The sequence below is a fragment of the Dendroctonus ponderosae genome, unplaced genomic scaffold, assembly GCF_020466585.1.
Source record: "Dendroctonus ponderosae isolate FM_Combo_2020 unplaced genomic scaffold, Dpon_F_20191213v2 Dpon_F_20191213_11, whole genome shotgun sequence".
NCBI classification, from domain to species: Eukaryota; Metazoa; Arthropoda; class Insecta; order Coleoptera; family Curculionidae; genus Dendroctonus; species Dendroctonus ponderosae.
In genome coordinates, this window is record NW_026017213.1 from 2,359,069 (window position 1) to 2,375,595 (window position 16,527).

At 39.5% G+C, this 16,527-nt stretch overlaps 3 protein-coding genes and 1 long non-coding RNA gene across 5 annotated transcripts in view; 2 read left to right on the plus strand and 2 right to left on the minus strand.

The window, feature by feature from the left end:
- Positions 1-669: 669 nt before the first annotated feature.
- On the plus strand, positions 670-2,656 carry LOC109540787 (tRNA N6-adenosine threonylcarbamoyltransferase, mitochondrial). Of its 2 annotated transcripts, none has more exons than XR_002172249.2 (7): positions 670-956; positions 1,009-1,142; positions 1,201-1,457; positions 1,508-1,715; positions 1,767-1,915; positions 1,979-2,114; positions 2,187-2,656. XR_002172249.2 is itself a non-coding variant. In XM_019909264.2 (7 exons), exons 1-7 carry the CDS (start codon positions 754-756, stop codon positions 2,362-2,364), a joined length of 1,275 nt encoding a protein of 424 aa, XP_019764823.1. In that variant the 5' UTR covers positions 675-753; the 3' UTR covers positions 2,365-2,656. The 2 variants fall into 2 exon arrangements, 1 of the variants encoding a protein (XP_019764823.1); XM_019909264.2 differs by having other exon boundaries at positions 675-956; positions 1,969-2,114.
- On the minus strand, positions 2,357-5,545 carry LOC109540788 (GTP-binding protein 10 homolog). Its single transcript, XM_019909265.1, has 6 exons — positions 5,304-5,545; positions 5,013-5,230; positions 3,140-3,358; positions 2,842-3,080; positions 2,658-2,781; positions 2,357-2,599 (listed from the first exon to the last, which is right to left on the minus strand). Exons 1-6 carry the CDS (start codon positions 5,429-5,431, stop codon positions 2,373-2,375), a joined length of 1,155 nt encoding a protein of 384 aa, XP_019764824.1. The 5' UTR covers positions 5,432-5,545; the 3' UTR covers positions 2,357-2,372.
- Positions 5,546-7,166: 1,621 nt separating this feature from the next.
- LOC109540784 (forkhead box protein I2) overlaps positions 7,167-16,527 on the plus strand; it is a 41,556-nt gene continuing 32,195 nt past the window's right edge. The window contains exon 1 of the mRNA XM_019909260.2: positions 7,167-7,615. Coding sequence (XP_019764819.1) covers positions 7,532-7,615 — 84 coding nt within the window. The 5' untranslated portion in view covers positions 7,167-7,531. The remainder of the gene's footprint in view (positions 7,616-16,527) is intronic.
- The window catches only part of LOC125503007, a 58,613-nt gene continuing 54,552 nt past the window's right edge, over positions 12,467-16,527 (minus strand). Inside the window, exon 3 of the long non-coding RNA XR_007280647.1 lies at positions 12,467-12,715. This is a non-coding gene — a long non-coding RNA (uncharacterized LOC125503007). The remainder of the gene's footprint in view (positions 12,716-16,527) is intronic.

Here is a 16,527-nt window from a genome sequence, read left to right on the forward strand (position 1 = left end):
CAGCTGTCCTCATGGTCCCTCTCCTTTTCCGCACATGTTTCTCCTGTAAAATCCCCAGGCATCTGAGGCCAGTCTTTTAGGGGTCGAAATTCAAGATTCAATCTGGTTTTAAAAAATGTGTGAATGAACGATCAATATTCAGCCCAGCTCATGATTTGTCATCGCTTTCTTCTGTTCGCAGCATTAAAGCGACGAAAAACTTAACTTTAACTTACTTAACTTAACTTTAACTGTGGTAATTTGGGCTTTTCGAACTTTTTAAGCGGTCTTCAGCCAAGACGATGACAGCGTGAGTGTGTAGTCTGTGGTCTGGGAGAATAGTGAGTAGTCTGTGGGCAGCGTAAACTCCGAGACGCGCTTTAGGAAACAAGAAACACAGAATATCCCTCCATCCCAGGGGGATGTTCTTTGACCGGAAAGGAAAAAAGGGTAGTCCAATCGCCAATCGCAGTGCAATGTAGCCAATTTGTTGGCAAATAGTGTAATGTCCAATAGTAATATTTAAAGATTTTAACGTGTTTTGCAGTAGATCCTAATGGCTTCACGGTAAAGCGGTAGCTCTCACGAAAACGGTAGACTTGACAACCCTGCACATAACTTCGATGAGAGACGCGATAACAGCGCGCTTACGGCCTGAACAGAAAATAAAGACGCAGAACTGTCTTTACATGAGAGTTGCCCTGCTACTTTTTCAACTAGCCCTAATAGATTGACAATCTGTGACTGGCCCTAACCTACTCAAAAAAGGATACAATGGCTTTGCTGTACCAAAACAGCCCCCTAAAGTGGCTGAACAGATATAAAACTGGCTTAAAAGGGTTTCGCCGGTACTCCAAGCGACGAAGCGTAATCCTAGGGATAGAATCGTCTTGCGACGATACTGGCTGCGGAATTATCGACACTGAAGGGAACATTTTGGGTGAATCCTTGCATTCTCAGCTATTGGTGCACTTAAAGTGAGTCAAAAACGTCTTCAAGGCGTGATAAATCGGGCTGGAATTCTCGTAGCAATGGCGGAATCATCCCCCCAGTGGCAGGCGTTTTGCACAGAAAGAACATCGAGCAAGTAGTAGAATCTGCCCTAAAATCGGCCAATTTATCAATGAAGGATATTGACGCTGTCGCGGCCACAGTCAAGCCAGGTGGGGGCGTGGAACCAACCCTTTATCGACTCCCTAAATCGAATAAATTGCTGTTCAGGCCTCCCAATGTCTTTGGAAGTGGGGACAATGTTCGGCAAGTTGTTGTGCAGGAAACATCAGAAACCTTTCATCCCCATCCACCACATGGAGGCCCATGCGTTGACTGCCAGGCTGCAGAATCCTTCTCTAGAATTCCCCTTTTTGGTCCTGCTAATCAGTGGCGGTCACTGTCTTTTGGCTGTAGCGCACAGTGTGGATAAATTCGCGCTGTTGGGAGAAAGTATTGATGATGCCCCTGGGGAGGCTTTCGACAAGGTCCACAGTGATATTTACGATTGAACAGGCACTAATTGAAGCAATTCTAGATGGCCAGAAGAATGAAGCTGAGGAATCTGCCAGAATATTACGAGCTGTCTGGAGGCCAAGCCATTGAACTAGCAGCCTCTAAGGCAGACGACCCCTTGCAATTCCCCTTCACTCCTCCTTTGTTGCAGTACAAGGACTGCAAGTTTAGCTTTGCAGGGGCGAAAAATGTATGCAAGTACTATATAGAAAAGGAGGAACTCTCCAAAGGTACCCCTCAGGCTTTGCATGGATTTCCAAGGTTCAAGTTGCGTTTTTAAGGGGTGGCCCCAGACGAGGTTATTCCTGACGTGGCCAACCTTAGCGCAGCCTTTCTACTCGTAGTCACTAAACATCTGTGCCAAAGGCTGCAAAGAGCCATGGAGTACGTGGCCCGCAAAAGCCTGATTCCCATCGAAAGGCAGACGCTGGTAAGGCTGCTCTCCGATTCAATTCCCAACATTGCGCTTGATTTAGCCTTAAGGTTGTCTCAGGTGGGGTGGCGTGCAACAACTTCATCGCCCAGGGCTTGGAAATCGTTTGCAACGAATATAACTATAAGCTAGTAAGGCCGCCAGCCAAACTCTGTACAGATAATGGGATTATGGTCGCTTGGAATGCCGTTGAAAGGTATTGGCTCGGCTTCGAAAGCACGTTCATATCCAGTCAAAAGTTTTGCGCTTATATAACCGAGTGTTTCAGATGGAAGGCCAATATTGGCGTCTACAAGGACTTTGAGGGCATAGAAGTGGAAAAAATCAGCCCGTTGGGCGCCAGTCTAATTGAGGATGTGTCTAGAGAAAATATCAGTTGCAAATGGGTGAAGCTTGCCAAACTGTTGGACAAAGACAACCAGAAAGGAATCAGTCAAAACCAATGATACTGTGTTTATACTAAAACAGGTCCCTTTTCCACAAAGGGCTTCTTCAGGTCACTATAAACATCCTCGCTATCGCTGCTTTCATTCAATTCGCTCACTAAGTCTAATAGATTTCTTAACCGGGTTTTCACCTTTAGAACATCGCTCTGGCTCTCTTTGGCTGAGATTGCCAGAATGTCGGTGAAGTTTATCGGTTTGTTAGGCTTCAAGTCTTCCTTGTAGGTTGATATGAACCCTAAGAAAGCCCTACTGTCAATATGGAGAAATACACTAAAATAGACGATGTGGCTGACCTTTGAAGTTTTTCATCACCTTCCTGACTTCCTGGTATTTCGCCTCTGATCCTTCGCTGTCCATTTTATTAATCAGCAGTATGGCGTGCTTGTTGAGCAGGTCTTCGTTGTACAGCTCCAGTTCCTAAAATTTGGATGGTTGGCTAAAACCCTTCGCTATAAAGCCCGGTAAGTGCGCGCTAACCTTATTCAAGAGCATGATAGTTTCTAGACAGCTTCTATGGGGATATTGGGGACTCAGCTGAAACCCGTTAACATCCACAATCATCAGCAGCAACTTAGTGCGTTCAATGTGCTTTAGAAACTCATGGCCCATCCCACGATTAGAGTATGCTCCTTCGATTAAACCCGGCAAATCCGCTATGGAGACCTGCCTGTGGTCTTCATACGAGATTACTCCCAAGATGGGCCTAACTGTGGTAACTGCAACGGTCCAAGTGGTAGAAATACACATGAAAAAAATTAATTGGTCGGAAACCTACAAGGATAACTAGCAATTCTAGGCCTGGCTTCTGAAATGGCCTTCAACAGGGTGCTTTTGCCCGCATTAGGAAACCCTACCAAGCCCACATCGGCTATCAGCTTTAGGTCCATTTTCACCGGATAGGCCTGTCCTCTGGTGCCCAAAAAGCCGTTTTTCGCATGCCCCCCAGTGCCTCCTTTGGCTATCACAAGCTTTTCACCATCTTCATTGAGTTCGCCTGGAGAAAAACGCAACTACTCGTAGACCAAAAAACAACCGGACGTATTTCGAAGAAATTCACAAATTTGTGGAAGCTTCCCTATGCCAAATCCAGGAAGTAGGAATTTTTCTTTGACAAAACTGGACTTTCGAGAATTCGACTTCAACTTTCCAAGCCTCGGAAAAATCAGTGCGCCTTTTGATTTTAGCGAAACTTGGTGATTTTATAGCTTAAAGGTTTTCGAGGAAATTGACGAATTTGTGGAAAATTTCCTCTTTGCGTTTTTTTGAAAAAAAGCTGGAATTTTTGGTATGAAAAAATTGCACTTTCGAGAATTATTCATTTTTCAACTTCAACTTTCCAATCCTCAAATCAGTGCAGTGCGCCTTTTGATTTTAGCGAAACTTGGCGATTTTATAGAGTGCACCAAATAGTAGTAAATAGAGTCAGGGGCGGATCCAGCTTTAAAGTCAGGGGGGGTTATGTAGAAAAAATACAGTCTTCTGTTATCTATGAAATTAAAAAAATGATCGTCGTTTTGTGCAAGGGTGTCGCAAGATTATTGCAAAATTTCATGCTTTCCGTCCCGTTTTGCATGTTTCTCGGAAGCAAAATGAGCAAGAACGCTAGTTTTTACATCATTCCACAGATAACTAACTGGCCTTTATTCGAAGTATCTCAAGAACTATTCGAGCCACAGAATTCGTTTTGGCATCGTTGGATAGATAATTGAAAACTCGATTCAGTCGTAACAACGTGAGTGAGAAAATTCGAATAGTTTTGACCCAGAAAGCGAAATTTGAATATCAAAGACTTAGGTTCAAAATTATGCCAAAATTTCATGTTTTCCGGCCCGTTTTTGCTCATTTCTCGGAGGCAAAATGAGCAAGAACGCTCATTTGTACATCACTCTAGAGATAAATAAATGGCCTTTTTCGAAAGTGAACAATGGATGGGGAAATGTTGGCAGTTTTCTCAAAAAAGGCTTGAATTCAAGAAGTTTTAGATTTGCGTGGTTTTTTTTTGGAGTTGCAAAATCCACTTGAACATGACGCTGCTTTTTTCGAAGTTTCTCAAGAACCATTCGATTCATGACACCCATGACCCCCCCTTGGATCCGCCCTTGAATAGAGTGCAACAAATTTGTGGAAACTTTGGAGAAATTTTAATTTTTTGCTTTCAACTTTACAATCGGCAGTTATGATTTTTTCAAGCATAGAGCGCACTTGGTTGAAAATGCCCATTTTACATTAACGATTTAAACAAAATTTTCAGCATTTATAGATGCACGTGTTTTGTGTAAACTATAAAAGTTTCCACGTTTGAACAGCTTTGACTCCGAAACTATGATTTTTTCAAGCATAGAGGACACTTGGGTGAAAACGCATATATTAAACCAACATTTACCAAGTTCGCAAAAATCACGATTTGTTTGCAGACTCTAAAAGGTTCAGGGTTTTAACGGATTTCAATCGGACGTTATGCTTTTTTTAGATACGAAGTCACTTTTTAGAAATCTCCATATTTCGCCCCTGAAAAATCAGTGCACCTAATGATTTGAGAGGGAATTGCTGATTTTTAATTAACTTTCAATGACGGTAAAGATTCAGTGCATGCACCAATTTGACTAAAACTCGGACTTTTTATATCGTAAAGATTACAATCATCCTACCTAGTTTTTTCCCCAGCTCAGTCACCAATCTGACGCCAACAGGCACCTTAAAAACCACATCTTCTCCAGGCGGCCCAAGAATGAAGTTGTGCGAAGCATGTTTACCTTTCTGAGCCGCATACCGCTTGCTAATATTCGCCTTGTAAACAGTCTCTAGCGATATGCCCTCTGTCGCTTCCACTATCACATCGCCTCCCTTGCCTCCAACCCCTCCAAATCTATGCAGAAGACAATGAAAAAGCCTCTTTAACCATCGGGAGCTTTTCTAGCAAACATGCAAGTAAATCTTACTTGGGCAGTCCGTTTCCACCGGGGCCCCCTGACACAAAGACCCGAAGGGAATCCCTAAAACCCTCCCTCAGGTACTTTCTCAGGGGCTTTCGAATTTTGTCAAAACACTGTCTACTTAAATACACCATTCTATTCTAAATATTCGCATTTTTCGCAAAACTTCTAACCAAACACAAACATCGCAAAAACGAGGTTATGGCCTGACAAGTGTTGTCAATAACGCGTAGTTAAGGAAAGTTGCACTATCCGGCGCGGCAACACTGTCGCTATGGATAAGATTTGCCATCAAAATTTATAATCTGCGGGATTAAATCGTCAATTTATTATTAAATTAAAATTAGTTTAAATATTTGTGAATTCAGCAAATTTTTTCGATGGTTTTTTCCAAAATCTGCAGTGTCATCAAAAGATACTTACTAGCCTCAAGACGGTTTTAAGCATTTAAATCATAGATAAAGACCGAAATAAAAAAAAAATGACTGATTTAAATGCTAAAAGTTAAGTGCAAAAAATTCGCAAGTTCAATAGTTCAGACGCTCCGTAGTGGCTAAAATTATAACTGTAGTTAAGTAGTAATTTGACACTTGTATTGTTGACATTGGTGTTTACATCTGATTGTGATTTGTTTTGTTCTAATCAACTTTTGCAAGCTTTTAAAGAAATAGAAACAGATCGAAAAATGTGTAAGTCTTGTTTTATGGTGTAAATGTCATCAACTCCCATAAATAAACAAGTCTGACTAGTCTCAACTGTCAGTCGACAACGAGTAATTTGACGTTTCGCGAATAGATATATAATTTCCGGAGTGATCAGAGAGGTCGCTGTGTCCTTAAATGTGACTCCAGTTTCTCCGGATGGCAGAAGCCGCTCTAGACTGGTTGCGCATGCTGCGCAGAAAGGCGGGGCGTTTAACGCGGCCTGCATTGCCCCGCCAATGGGACGTCCTTATCTGTTCTGGGCCGCCATTGGTGCCCTTCAACAATTGATTATACCCTGATAATGCCCAGACCTGATGCTCCACTGTCTGCTTGCGGCCAGCCAATCAAGTTGACCATCACAGTAGGAGGCCGCTAATCGGTCGGAAAAGGTAAATTGCAAATTACATGGTTAGTCGTTACACATTCGCTAGGCAACTCCGCACATACAGACGTGTGATTGACAAGTGACAAGTTAGTTTGTCACTCAGAATGTCATGCAGGTATGAGAACAAACCAAACGAAAATTTGTGAGAACGAGTGAGACGGCATTACTTGTAAAGAACGTGCGCGCTGTATTCGGACTTAAGTAGATGGTTAAAACTCGATAAAATTTGAGAATCCCAACGATACTGTTGATTTTTTTAGGTTAATTAATAGTTGATTAACAAAAGCTGATTCTTAATGGACTAGGTGTCACAATTGACATTTGCAAGCCAAGTAATACTCAGGTTGACATGTGTGTCATAAATTGCCTTTAAACGTCAGAAAATTGTCAGTTAGGGTGTAGTTTGAGTTGCAACATATACAAACCATTTGGAAACAGTGACGCTTTTAGGCCGTAGTGGAATAGACTAACCCTACATCTCGTAACTTTGACAAATACTTATTTAAATAGATGTCAAATCTGACATCTTGATGCTGGTTGGCTTTGGGCTGCTGTCAAATTCTTGTATCAGTTTGACACTTTGTGTCTATTGTACAGGGTGGCCGCGTAAAACATCGTGCAAAGCCTAGAGCGATAATTTCTTTTTAATTGCTGACTAATTTATTGAAGACGCTCGTTTTGCCGCTGATCGAAAAATGGGCGGTGCGTCACGCGGGATAGGGGGCGGAGCTTGTTTCCCCCATTGCTGCGCAGCGGTGCCCTTTCCTCCCGCTAAACTCACGTGAGCTGAAGCTCATTTGCATACGATTAAGAGTGAACCGTTACTTTACTGCGCTGACGTCTGGCATCGAGCCGAAGTCGCTGATACGCCGCCGCGAAACTTTTTCGAGAAAACTCATAGAAAAAAAATTGGAAATGACGCTGTGTTTAGACTTGTCTAGGCCGAGTATGTAAACACGTTGACAGATTACCGCAATAAACATCGGCCTTTATTGTATAAATATCGTTCGATTGAGGAGGCGCATTAAGCGCGCACGTCGGATTGTTTGTTGTTGGTTTGAACGCGAATCCGACGGCAAACCGTAAATAAACAATAACAGTGCGGGATTTGTTGTTTTTGTGCGAATTGTGTCGAATTTTCCAATATGAACGAAGTGCCGTTGAGTGAAGCTCTCAATTTTACCGGCAGGCCCGAGAATAACAACTTACATCCGCATATATTGACTGCAGTAAGTTTTTATCAAATTTTAATATTTGGAATTAATTCACAATTTAAAACCTCAGTTGAAATAGTACCATAACGTAGAGTGCGCTGGAAGCTGGAAGTCATTTGACGCTAGTCTGAAGGTGTCAAACACGCGTAAATACCGCGCAAATGTCAAAAAGTGACAAACTAACGTTTAAATTAACGGCTGATTTCACTTTTTGTCATTTTGTCTTTAATTTTGGATGGTCTCAGTGTGACTGACTGTGACTAATGGTTTTTTGTATTAACAACCACTCATTCGTCTTTACTTTTTGTCTCTTTAGAATTTTCGATTGGACGCATTGTTTTAGCGATACCTAGTAAGCAAATGGTGCTTAAAACTTCGCAAACTTTCGACAGTACGTACTTATTTTCAAGATAAATTTCGGATTTTTCAGAAAATCCTCAGAACCCCCATTAACAAGATCAAAAATCCTAAAATTTTCCTGTGTTTTTATATTCATTAAATTAATTGCTTTCAAATAAAGGAGTTTTGGTTGCAAATCGATTGGGCGAGCGCTTGATTTCCTCCTCTCGCTTTTAGGCAAGTGCGCCTATCAGTTCCGAAAACGCATTTTCTCAATAACCATTCCATTTTCTCGACTTTTGTCTCCTGAGAATTTTCGATTGGGCGCATTGTTTCAGAGATACAATGCAAATGGCGCTTGTGAGTGAACTTTTCAAATCCCAAAATACTGCCAGTTTTTCAAGCCCATTTTCAACATCAAACAAACATTTTAAGTTTGTCGAAAGTGCACATTTCAAATTCAACTGCTGGTTTTTGGCGTTTTTTCGTTGCACTTTTGCAATCCACATGCATGTTGCAGTTGTTGCCGATTCCTGCAATTGTATAAGCACAACAGCAGGAACGCTGATGCGACAATACGTGACGCTCTTACACATGTTCGAATTAAATTGGGGCATAGAAAAGTGCAACTTGGCTAGAAAAAATAACGCAACATTTAAAAGTCACGATTCGCCTTGCAGGTTGTCCTTAATTTAGCACAAAGAAGTTTTTTTATTCTGAGATTTCTGGTTCGTGTAACCTAACCTTCTGTTGCTTGGTTTTGTATTATGTTCTGTTGTTTGTTTAATTTGTTTTTTGGCTGATTTCCACTGTTGTTTTGTGTACTGTCTTTCTATACAGAGTGTACCTATGTACCTAAACAAAATCATTGTCTTTTCGCGTTTTTTGCCATTAAACGGCTGGAAATATCGCAATTATCTTCATAATATTTTTGAAATAATTTTTAATGAGCTGCATTTTGGGGCAAAAAGACTTACAATCGTATTAGGGCTGTATTTAGAAATCTAAACAGGCTTTGGGGGCACTTAAAGTTTAATACACCGCGTAGCTCAAAAACGTGTGAAAACATCCACTTCATCGTAATGATCTTTTCGATAGTCCGTCTCACGATTTGCCTTTAGCAACTAGCGTTTCATTAGAAATTCCTAACCTCTAAAGAGCTAAAAGCAGAAATGTCCGCACTTTGAGGTTCAGGAAGCTTAAAACCACCTCTAGTCAAATAACGCGTGGAAATATCTAATTAGTTGTTAGAGTCATATAGATAGTGCCTCTCGATAAATATCTTTTAGCACTTGAAGTGACCGGAAATTCCTAACCTCTAAAGAGCTAGAATCAAAAATATGAATCTTTGGGTCGGCATCGAGCTTTGACGAGGTGTCTCAAACACGGTTAGAAATATCTACTAAATCCTAATGACTTTTGCGATAGTTCGCTTCGAGGTGTACATTTACACCTGAAGCAGCATTAGATATTCATAACCTCTAAAGAGTTATAGAGAAGAAAATAAGAGATTTAGAGAGAAAATTAGAGAAGAAAATAAGACCACAGATCGAAAACCGTTGAAACTACTCTAATTTGAATACATTTTTCCACTGTAATACCTTTTACCTACAAGACTGATCTAGACGTGGAAACCTGGTTTTTATTTTCAGAAAACTTTGCATTCTCTTCTGTCTGGAAGTCTGTGTAGTTTTGGAATCCCTGCGAATGAAAACTAACACGAATTAAACCGGTTTCATCCACTATTCTGATTCGGTTTAAGACTATTTTACGATTTGTTTGATAACAAAACGACAATTGAACGTCTTAACCTCTAAAGAGAAAGGAGCAAAAATATCAAACCTTGAGTCTCGAAAGGTTTAAATGCCTCGTACTTTAGAAACGACTTGAAATATCGCAATCATTGTAAGGACCTTTTGGAAAGAGCAGTTTTCGGCCTGTAATTGCGACATCAATTTTTTTTTTAAATTGCAGAAAGCTTTGCCTATTTGCAGGCGTTTGAAAGTTTAAAAACGCCGTATCTCAGAAACGGTTGGAAATACTCAATAAGTGGTACGAATCTTTTGTATCAAATGTCCTGTAAATTGTCTTTCACTACTTAGGCTTTATCAGGAATTCTTAATCTCTAAAAAATTAAAACAAAAATGCCAACTCTTTGAGGTTCTGGTAGTTTGTAACCGTGTAGCTAAAAAGCGGGTCAAAATAGCTAGTTAGTGATTAGAAAGTTTTCGATAGGGCGTCTCGAAAACTATCTTTTGCCGCTTAGAGTAGTGGGAAATTCCGAACCTCTAAAGAGCTGGAAGGAAAAAATGAACATTTTGGACGTCATCGAAGTTTGAACACTCCGTATATGAAAAACGTTCAAAATATCCCCGAAGTGAAAATGACCTTTTCGATAGTCCGTCCGGCAATCTGCTTTTACCACTAAAGTCGCAATAAAAATTCGTAACCTCTGAAAAGATAAAAGCAAAATTGTCAACCGTTTGCGGGTCAAGAAGTTTGTAACCGTATAGCTAAAAACCGGGTTGAAATAGCTAATTAGTCGTCAGAACCTTTTCCATAGAGCGTCTCCAAAACTATCTTTTGCCGCTAAGGATGGTAGGAAATTCCTAACCTCTAAACAGCTGGTAAGAAAAAATTAGCATCTTGGACGTCATCGAGGTTTACACTCTATATATGAAAACCGTTGAAAATATCCCCGAAGTGAAAATGACCTTTTCGATAGTCCGTCCCGCATTCTGCTTTTACCACTAAAGTCGCAATAAAAACTTCTAACCTCTGAAAAGATAAAAGCAAAATTGTCAACCGTTTGCGGATCAAGAAGTTTGTAACCGTATAGCTAAAAACCGGGTTGAAATAGCTAATTAGTGATTAGAAGGTTTTCGATAAGGCGTCTCCAAACCGTTCTTTTGCCGCTTAGAACAGTCGGAAATTTCTAACCTCTAAACAGCTCGTAAGAAAAAATGAACGTCTTGGACGTCATCGAGGTTTAAACACTCTGTATATGAAAAACATTGAAAATATCCCCGAAGTGGAACTGACCTTTTCGATAGTCCGTCCTGCAATCTGCTTTTACCACTAAAGTCGCATTAAAAATTCCTAACCTCTGAGAAGATAAAAGCAAAAATCTCAACCGTTTGCGATTCCGGAAGTTTGAAACCGAATAGCTAAATACCGGGTTGAAATAGCTAATTAGTGGTCAGAACCTTTTCCATAGGGCGTCTCCAAAACTATCTTTTGCCTCTTAGAACAGTTGCAAATTCCTAACCTCTAAACAGCTCGTAAAAAAAAATTAGCATCTTGGACGTCATCGAGGTTTAAACACTTTGTATATGAAAACCGTTGAAAATATCCCCGAAGTGAAAATTACCTTTTCGCTAGTCCGTCCCGCAATCTGCTGTTACCACTAAAGTCGCATTAAAAATTCGTAACCTCTGAAAAGATAAAAGCAAAATTGTCAACCGTTTGCGGATCAAGAAGTTTGTAACCGTATAGCTAAAAAGCGGGTAGAAATAGCTAATTAGTGATTACAAGATTTTTGACAGCGCGTCTCCAAAACTATTTTATCTTTTACCACCGTGGTCGGAAATTCCTTAACTCTAAAGAGCTAGAAGGAAAAAATGAACAGTTTGGACATCATTAAAGTTCAAACACTGTGTTTATGAAAAACGTTGAAAATATCCTCGAAGTGGAAATAACCATTTYGTAGGTCCAACGATCTACTTTTATCACRRAAGTYTCCCTACAAATTCCTAACCTCTAWAGCGATCAAAATAAAAATAACAARACAGAWCTAYTYGAATTCGAAKAMCAATTKTCACGGAAAMWASTGCGTCMAWTCRAAWAAAGCCAAGAATCCCTTTTCCTTCCAAACTGAACAGGGGTGTGGAAATAAGTTTTTTTTTAGGCAAATCAGCGTCATACCTKTTTTTTAACCAACATTTTCTCTCAAAYATTCGCAAATAGTGTTGGAACCCAAWGTTCCACGTTCTGATCGGTTTTAAGGTGATTTTACGCAAGTTTCAAGTCAGTGACCACAATGGGCGATTTCCCAGAATGGTCTCAAGTTACTTGCAGCATCTAGTATTGCAAAACAGCTCAAACTAACTAAAGAGCGTCCTGGTTAACGACCCGAACATGAATTATAAGCATTTTCACAAATCATGTAAAGTAAGTAAAATGCGTTGACCTGATATAACCTCGGGTTAAGCGTGTCTTTCGATATGATGCAGATTTCTTTGGTGGGCCGTTAATTGGCTTGATTTGAGGATGGTTTTTTGGTGCGAGCCAACATTGTGCTCTAATTAACGGGAAAAGAAAAATCTGGACTCGTGACATTCACTATCAGGACCGACACTTGCTTATAGCGAAGATATGGGGGTTTCAAGTTCTTATTGTATTATTTTAAGCGAACAAGGTCACAACACACGGTTATCGTGCACACTCGATGTTTAGCATTTTTTATAATTTAAAATTGTAAATATTTAGGGCTTTGAGTAAAAACAAATAAACTACTCCATCTCGGCACACCAGTCGCTTTATTGGAAATTAATTATTGAGTTTATAAAATACGTTGCCTGCTTTTCAAAGTGTTTAATTCGATTGGTAAACAAACATTCATTTGTAAATAATGATAAACAAACTCCAGTCGTCAATTAATTTGTTGTTTGATTTTTCTCATTAATCCTTTGCCCCCATCTCGCATATTGTTATCAATTCTCCACGGTTTTCACCAACCAGGCTGTCGAGGTTGAATGCTTTAGCTAATGCGAACGCCTAAAAACCATTTAGCATTTTTCGCAACTTGTTCCTCCAGCTACATTGTTGCACTAACTAAAATTAGATGGCAAGTAGGAAGGCGCAGACCATAAAATTCGCATCAAACTACCGAGTATTGCAGATAAAATGCACAATTTTATTCAATTTACACGTGCAGCTGCCGAAAATAGGCACAAAGTTTCGGTTTCAATTTTAATACTGGGCAGGGCAACTTGTGTGTTGAAACGTTTGGAACATTTTTTACACTTTGAATGTTAGTAGGTAACATTCATTCTCCGGTAACACAGAAACCTCTAAAATACACGATAAAAACACTTTCTGCACAGAAATGTGGACGAAAATTCCCGCATTTGCTTWTTTATGTCTACTCTTTTGTGTTTGTTGAACGGTTCTCTTTAAACGCTCCTCGAGCGATTGCTGCTTTGCTTGTGGGGAAAATAAAAATGACAATTTTTAAATGAGCRAAAATCGACATTTCTTCTAAGAATGTAGTTACTGACWTCAAAATGAATTTTGCGCTTTGTAAATGCAAGATTAAAATTGAAAGTTAGTTTCCATCCGGATGTTTGCTCTGTTCGAAAAATTTTCAACTTCCACACTAAGGCAGGTGAAAACTTACAATTTTCAGACTGAGTATCGAAAACCCAAAGCGTAGTGCTGAAGTTTTCGCTGAAAGCCGGCCAACGCTGGACTTTTGCGCACTTTCTAAATGCCAGTTTACACGTGARTGTTTCATCTGCTTCAAAAATTGATCACTTTCACACTAAGGCAATTAGCAATATTACATTTTCCCGGTCAATAGTCTGCATTTAACGCTGGAAATGTTGAAATTGGCGATAAAGTTTATGCAGGATTTTTGCGCACTTTGAAAATGAAACTTGCAACATCCACACAAAGGCAAGCAAAAACTTGCAATTATCAGTTTACAGCCAACAACTAAAGCTTGTAATTGTAATATTTTTTTAGAAAGCGGGTTAAAGCTGGGTTTTTGCGCATTTTGTAAATGCAAGTTTGAAATTGAAAGTTTTTACCTAAATGTCCGCTCTGCTACAAAAGTTCCCTACTTCCATACTAAGGCAAGTAGCGACTTGAAATTTGTGCTTTCAATGTTCAAAAGTCAGCTTGATCAGAATCGCATTAAAGTCAAAATTTTGCGCACTCCAGCCGGATGWTCCGCTCTGTTTAAAAGTTTTCAACTTTCACACKAAASCAAGGTGAAACTTCAAAGTGTCCKAATCTGAAGTCAATGTTCAAMGCGTGTAATKCYGAAATTTTTAGAAAATTCTCATTCAAACTAGATTTTTCCGCACGTTGCAAWTGGAAGTWWGAACACGARAGCTTCCATCCAGARTATCACTATGCTTTAAARTCYTTTAACTTTCAAATTAAGACAGTTAACTTCTTCAAAGTTTCCCAACCCACAGCTAACACTGGAATCCTAGAATGCTGAAACTGGGGATTAAATCGCGCTAAAGCCGGATGATTGATGCATTTTTTAAATGCCGGCCTGAATATCGAAGTTTTTATCCAGAAGTTCGCTATGTTTCAAAAATTTTCCCCTTCCACACTAAACTAAGTAGCAACTTAAAATTTTCACGGTCACTCGACAACATCCAAAGCTTCAAATGTAAAAATTCTCGATAAAATCGCATTAAAGCCGGATTTTGTGCGCTTTGTAAATGCAAGATTAAAAATGAAAGTTAGTTTCCATCCGGATGTTCGCTCTGTTCGAAAAATTTGCAACTTCCACACTAAGGCAGGTGAAAACTTACAATTTTCAGACTCAATATCGAATATCCAAAGCGTAGTGGTGAAGTTTTCGATGAAAGCCGGCCAAAGCTGGATTTTTGCGCACTTTCTAAATGCCAGTTTCCATGTGAATGTTTCCTCTGCTTCAAAAATTGGCCAGTTTCACACTAAGGCAATTAGTAATATTAAATTTTTTCGGTTAATAGTCTGCATTTAACACTGGAAATGTTGAAATTGTCGATAAAATTAATGCAGGATTTTTGCGCACGTTGAAAATGAAAGTTAGTCCGCATTGTCTATTCGAAAAACTTGCAACTTCCACACTAAGACAAGCAAAAACTTGCAATTATCAGTTTACAGCCAACGCCTAAAGCTCGTAATTCTGAAATTTTCTGAGAAAGCGGGTTAAAGCCGGGTTTTTGCGCATTTTGTAAGTGCGAGACTGAAAATGAAAGTTTTCACCTAAATGTCTGCTCTGCTTCAAAGGTTCCCTTCTTCCGCACTAAGGCAAGTAGCGACTTGAAATTTGAGCTTGAATGTGCAAAAGTCAGCTTGATCAGAATCGCATTAAAGTCAAAATTTTGCGCACTCCAGCCGGATGTTCCGCTCTGTTTAAAAGTTTTCAACTTTCACACTAAAGCAAGGTGAAACTTCAAAGTGTCCGAATCTGAATTCAGTGCTCAAAGCGTGTAATGCTGACATTTTTTAAAAATTCTCGTTTAACCAGATTTTTCCGCACGTTGCAAATGGAAGTTTGAACACGAAAGCTTCCATCCAGAATATCAGTATGCTTTAAAATTCTTTAACTTTCAAATTAAGATAGTTAACTTCCTCAAAGTTTCCTAACCTACAACTAACACTGGAATCCTAAAATGCTGAAATTGGGGATTAAATCACGCTAAAGGCGGATGTTTGATGCATTTTCTAAATGCAGGCCTGAAAAACAATGTTTTCATCCAGAAGTTCGCTATGTTTCACAAATTTTCCCCTTCCACACTAAACCAAGTAGCAACTTGAAATTTTTACGGTCACTAGTCAATACCCAAAGTATCAAATGTTAAAATTCTCGATAAAATCGCATTAAAGCCGGATTTTGTGCGCTTTGTAAATGCAAGATTAAAAATGAAAGTTAGTTTCCATCCGGATGTTYGCTCTGTTCGAAAAATTTGCAACTTCCACACTAAGGCAGGTGAAAACTTACAATGTTCAGACTCAATATCGAATACCCAAAGCGTAATGCTGAAGTTTTCGATGAAAGCGGGGTAAAGCTGGATTTTTGCGCACTTTCTAAACGCCAGTTTACACGTGAATGTTTCCTCTGCTTCAAAAATTGACCACTTTCACACTAAGGCAATTAGCAATATTAAATTTTCCCGGTCAATAGTCTGCATTTAACGCTGGAAATGTTGAAATTGGCGATAAAGTTTATGCAGGATTTTTGCGCACTTTGAAAATGAAACTTGCAACATCCACACAAAGGCAAGCAAAAACTTGCAATTATCAGTTTACAGCTAACAACTAAAGCTTGCAATTGTGACATTTTTTTAGAAAGCGGGTTAAAGCTGGGTTTTTGCGCATTTTGTAAATGCAAGTTTGAAATTGAAAGTTTTCATCCAGAAGTTCGCTGTGATTCAAATATTTGCCCCTTCCACCCTAAACCAAGTATCAACTTAAAATATCTACGGTCACTAGTCAACACCCAAAGCTTCAAATGTTAAAATTCTCGATAAAATCGCATTAAAACCGAATTGTGTGCGCTTTGCAAATTCAAGATAAAAAATTAAAGTTAGTTTCCATCCCGATGTTCGCTTTGTTCGAAAAATTTGCAACTTCCACACTAAGGCAAGTGAAAACTTACAATTTTCAGGCTCAAAATCGAATACCCAAAGCTTAGTGCTGAAGTTTTCGATCAAAGCCGGCCAAAGCTGGATTTTTGCAGACTTTCTAAATGCCAGTTTCCACGTGAATGTTTCCTCTGCTTGAAAAATTGGCCACTTTCACACTAAGGCAATTAGCAATATTAAAGTTGTCCGATCAGTAGTCTACATTTAACGCTGGAA

Excerpts from the sequence above, each read along its gene's own strand:
- LOC109540787 (XM_019909264.2), top strand. The coding sequence starts at position 754 with ATGGCTTTGCTGTACCAAAACAGCCCCCTAAAGTGGCTGAACAGATAT. Across the intron at positions 1,143-1,200 it reads CGCGGCCACAGTCAAGCCAG|GCCTCCCAATGTCTTTGGAA; the intron begins GTGGGGGCGTGG and ends ATTGCTGTTCAG. Across the intron at positions 1,716-1,766 it reads AAAGGAGGAACTCTCCAAAG|GGGTGGCCCCAGACGAGGTT; the intron begins GTACCCCTCAGG and ends TGCGTTTTTAAG.
- LOC109540788 (XM_019909265.1), bottom strand. The coding sequence starts at position 5,431 with ATGGTGTATTTAAGTAGACAGTGTTTTGACAAAATTCGAAAGCCCCTG. Across the intron at positions 5,231-5,303 it reads GGTGGAAACGGACTGCCCAA|ATTTGGAGGGGTTGGAGGCA; the intron begins GTAAGATTTACT and ends TCTTCTGCATAG. Across the intron at positions 3,359-5,012 it reads TGAGCTGGGGAAAAAACTAG|GCGAACTCAATGAAGATGGT; the intron begins GTAGGATGATTG and ends GTTTTTCTCCAG.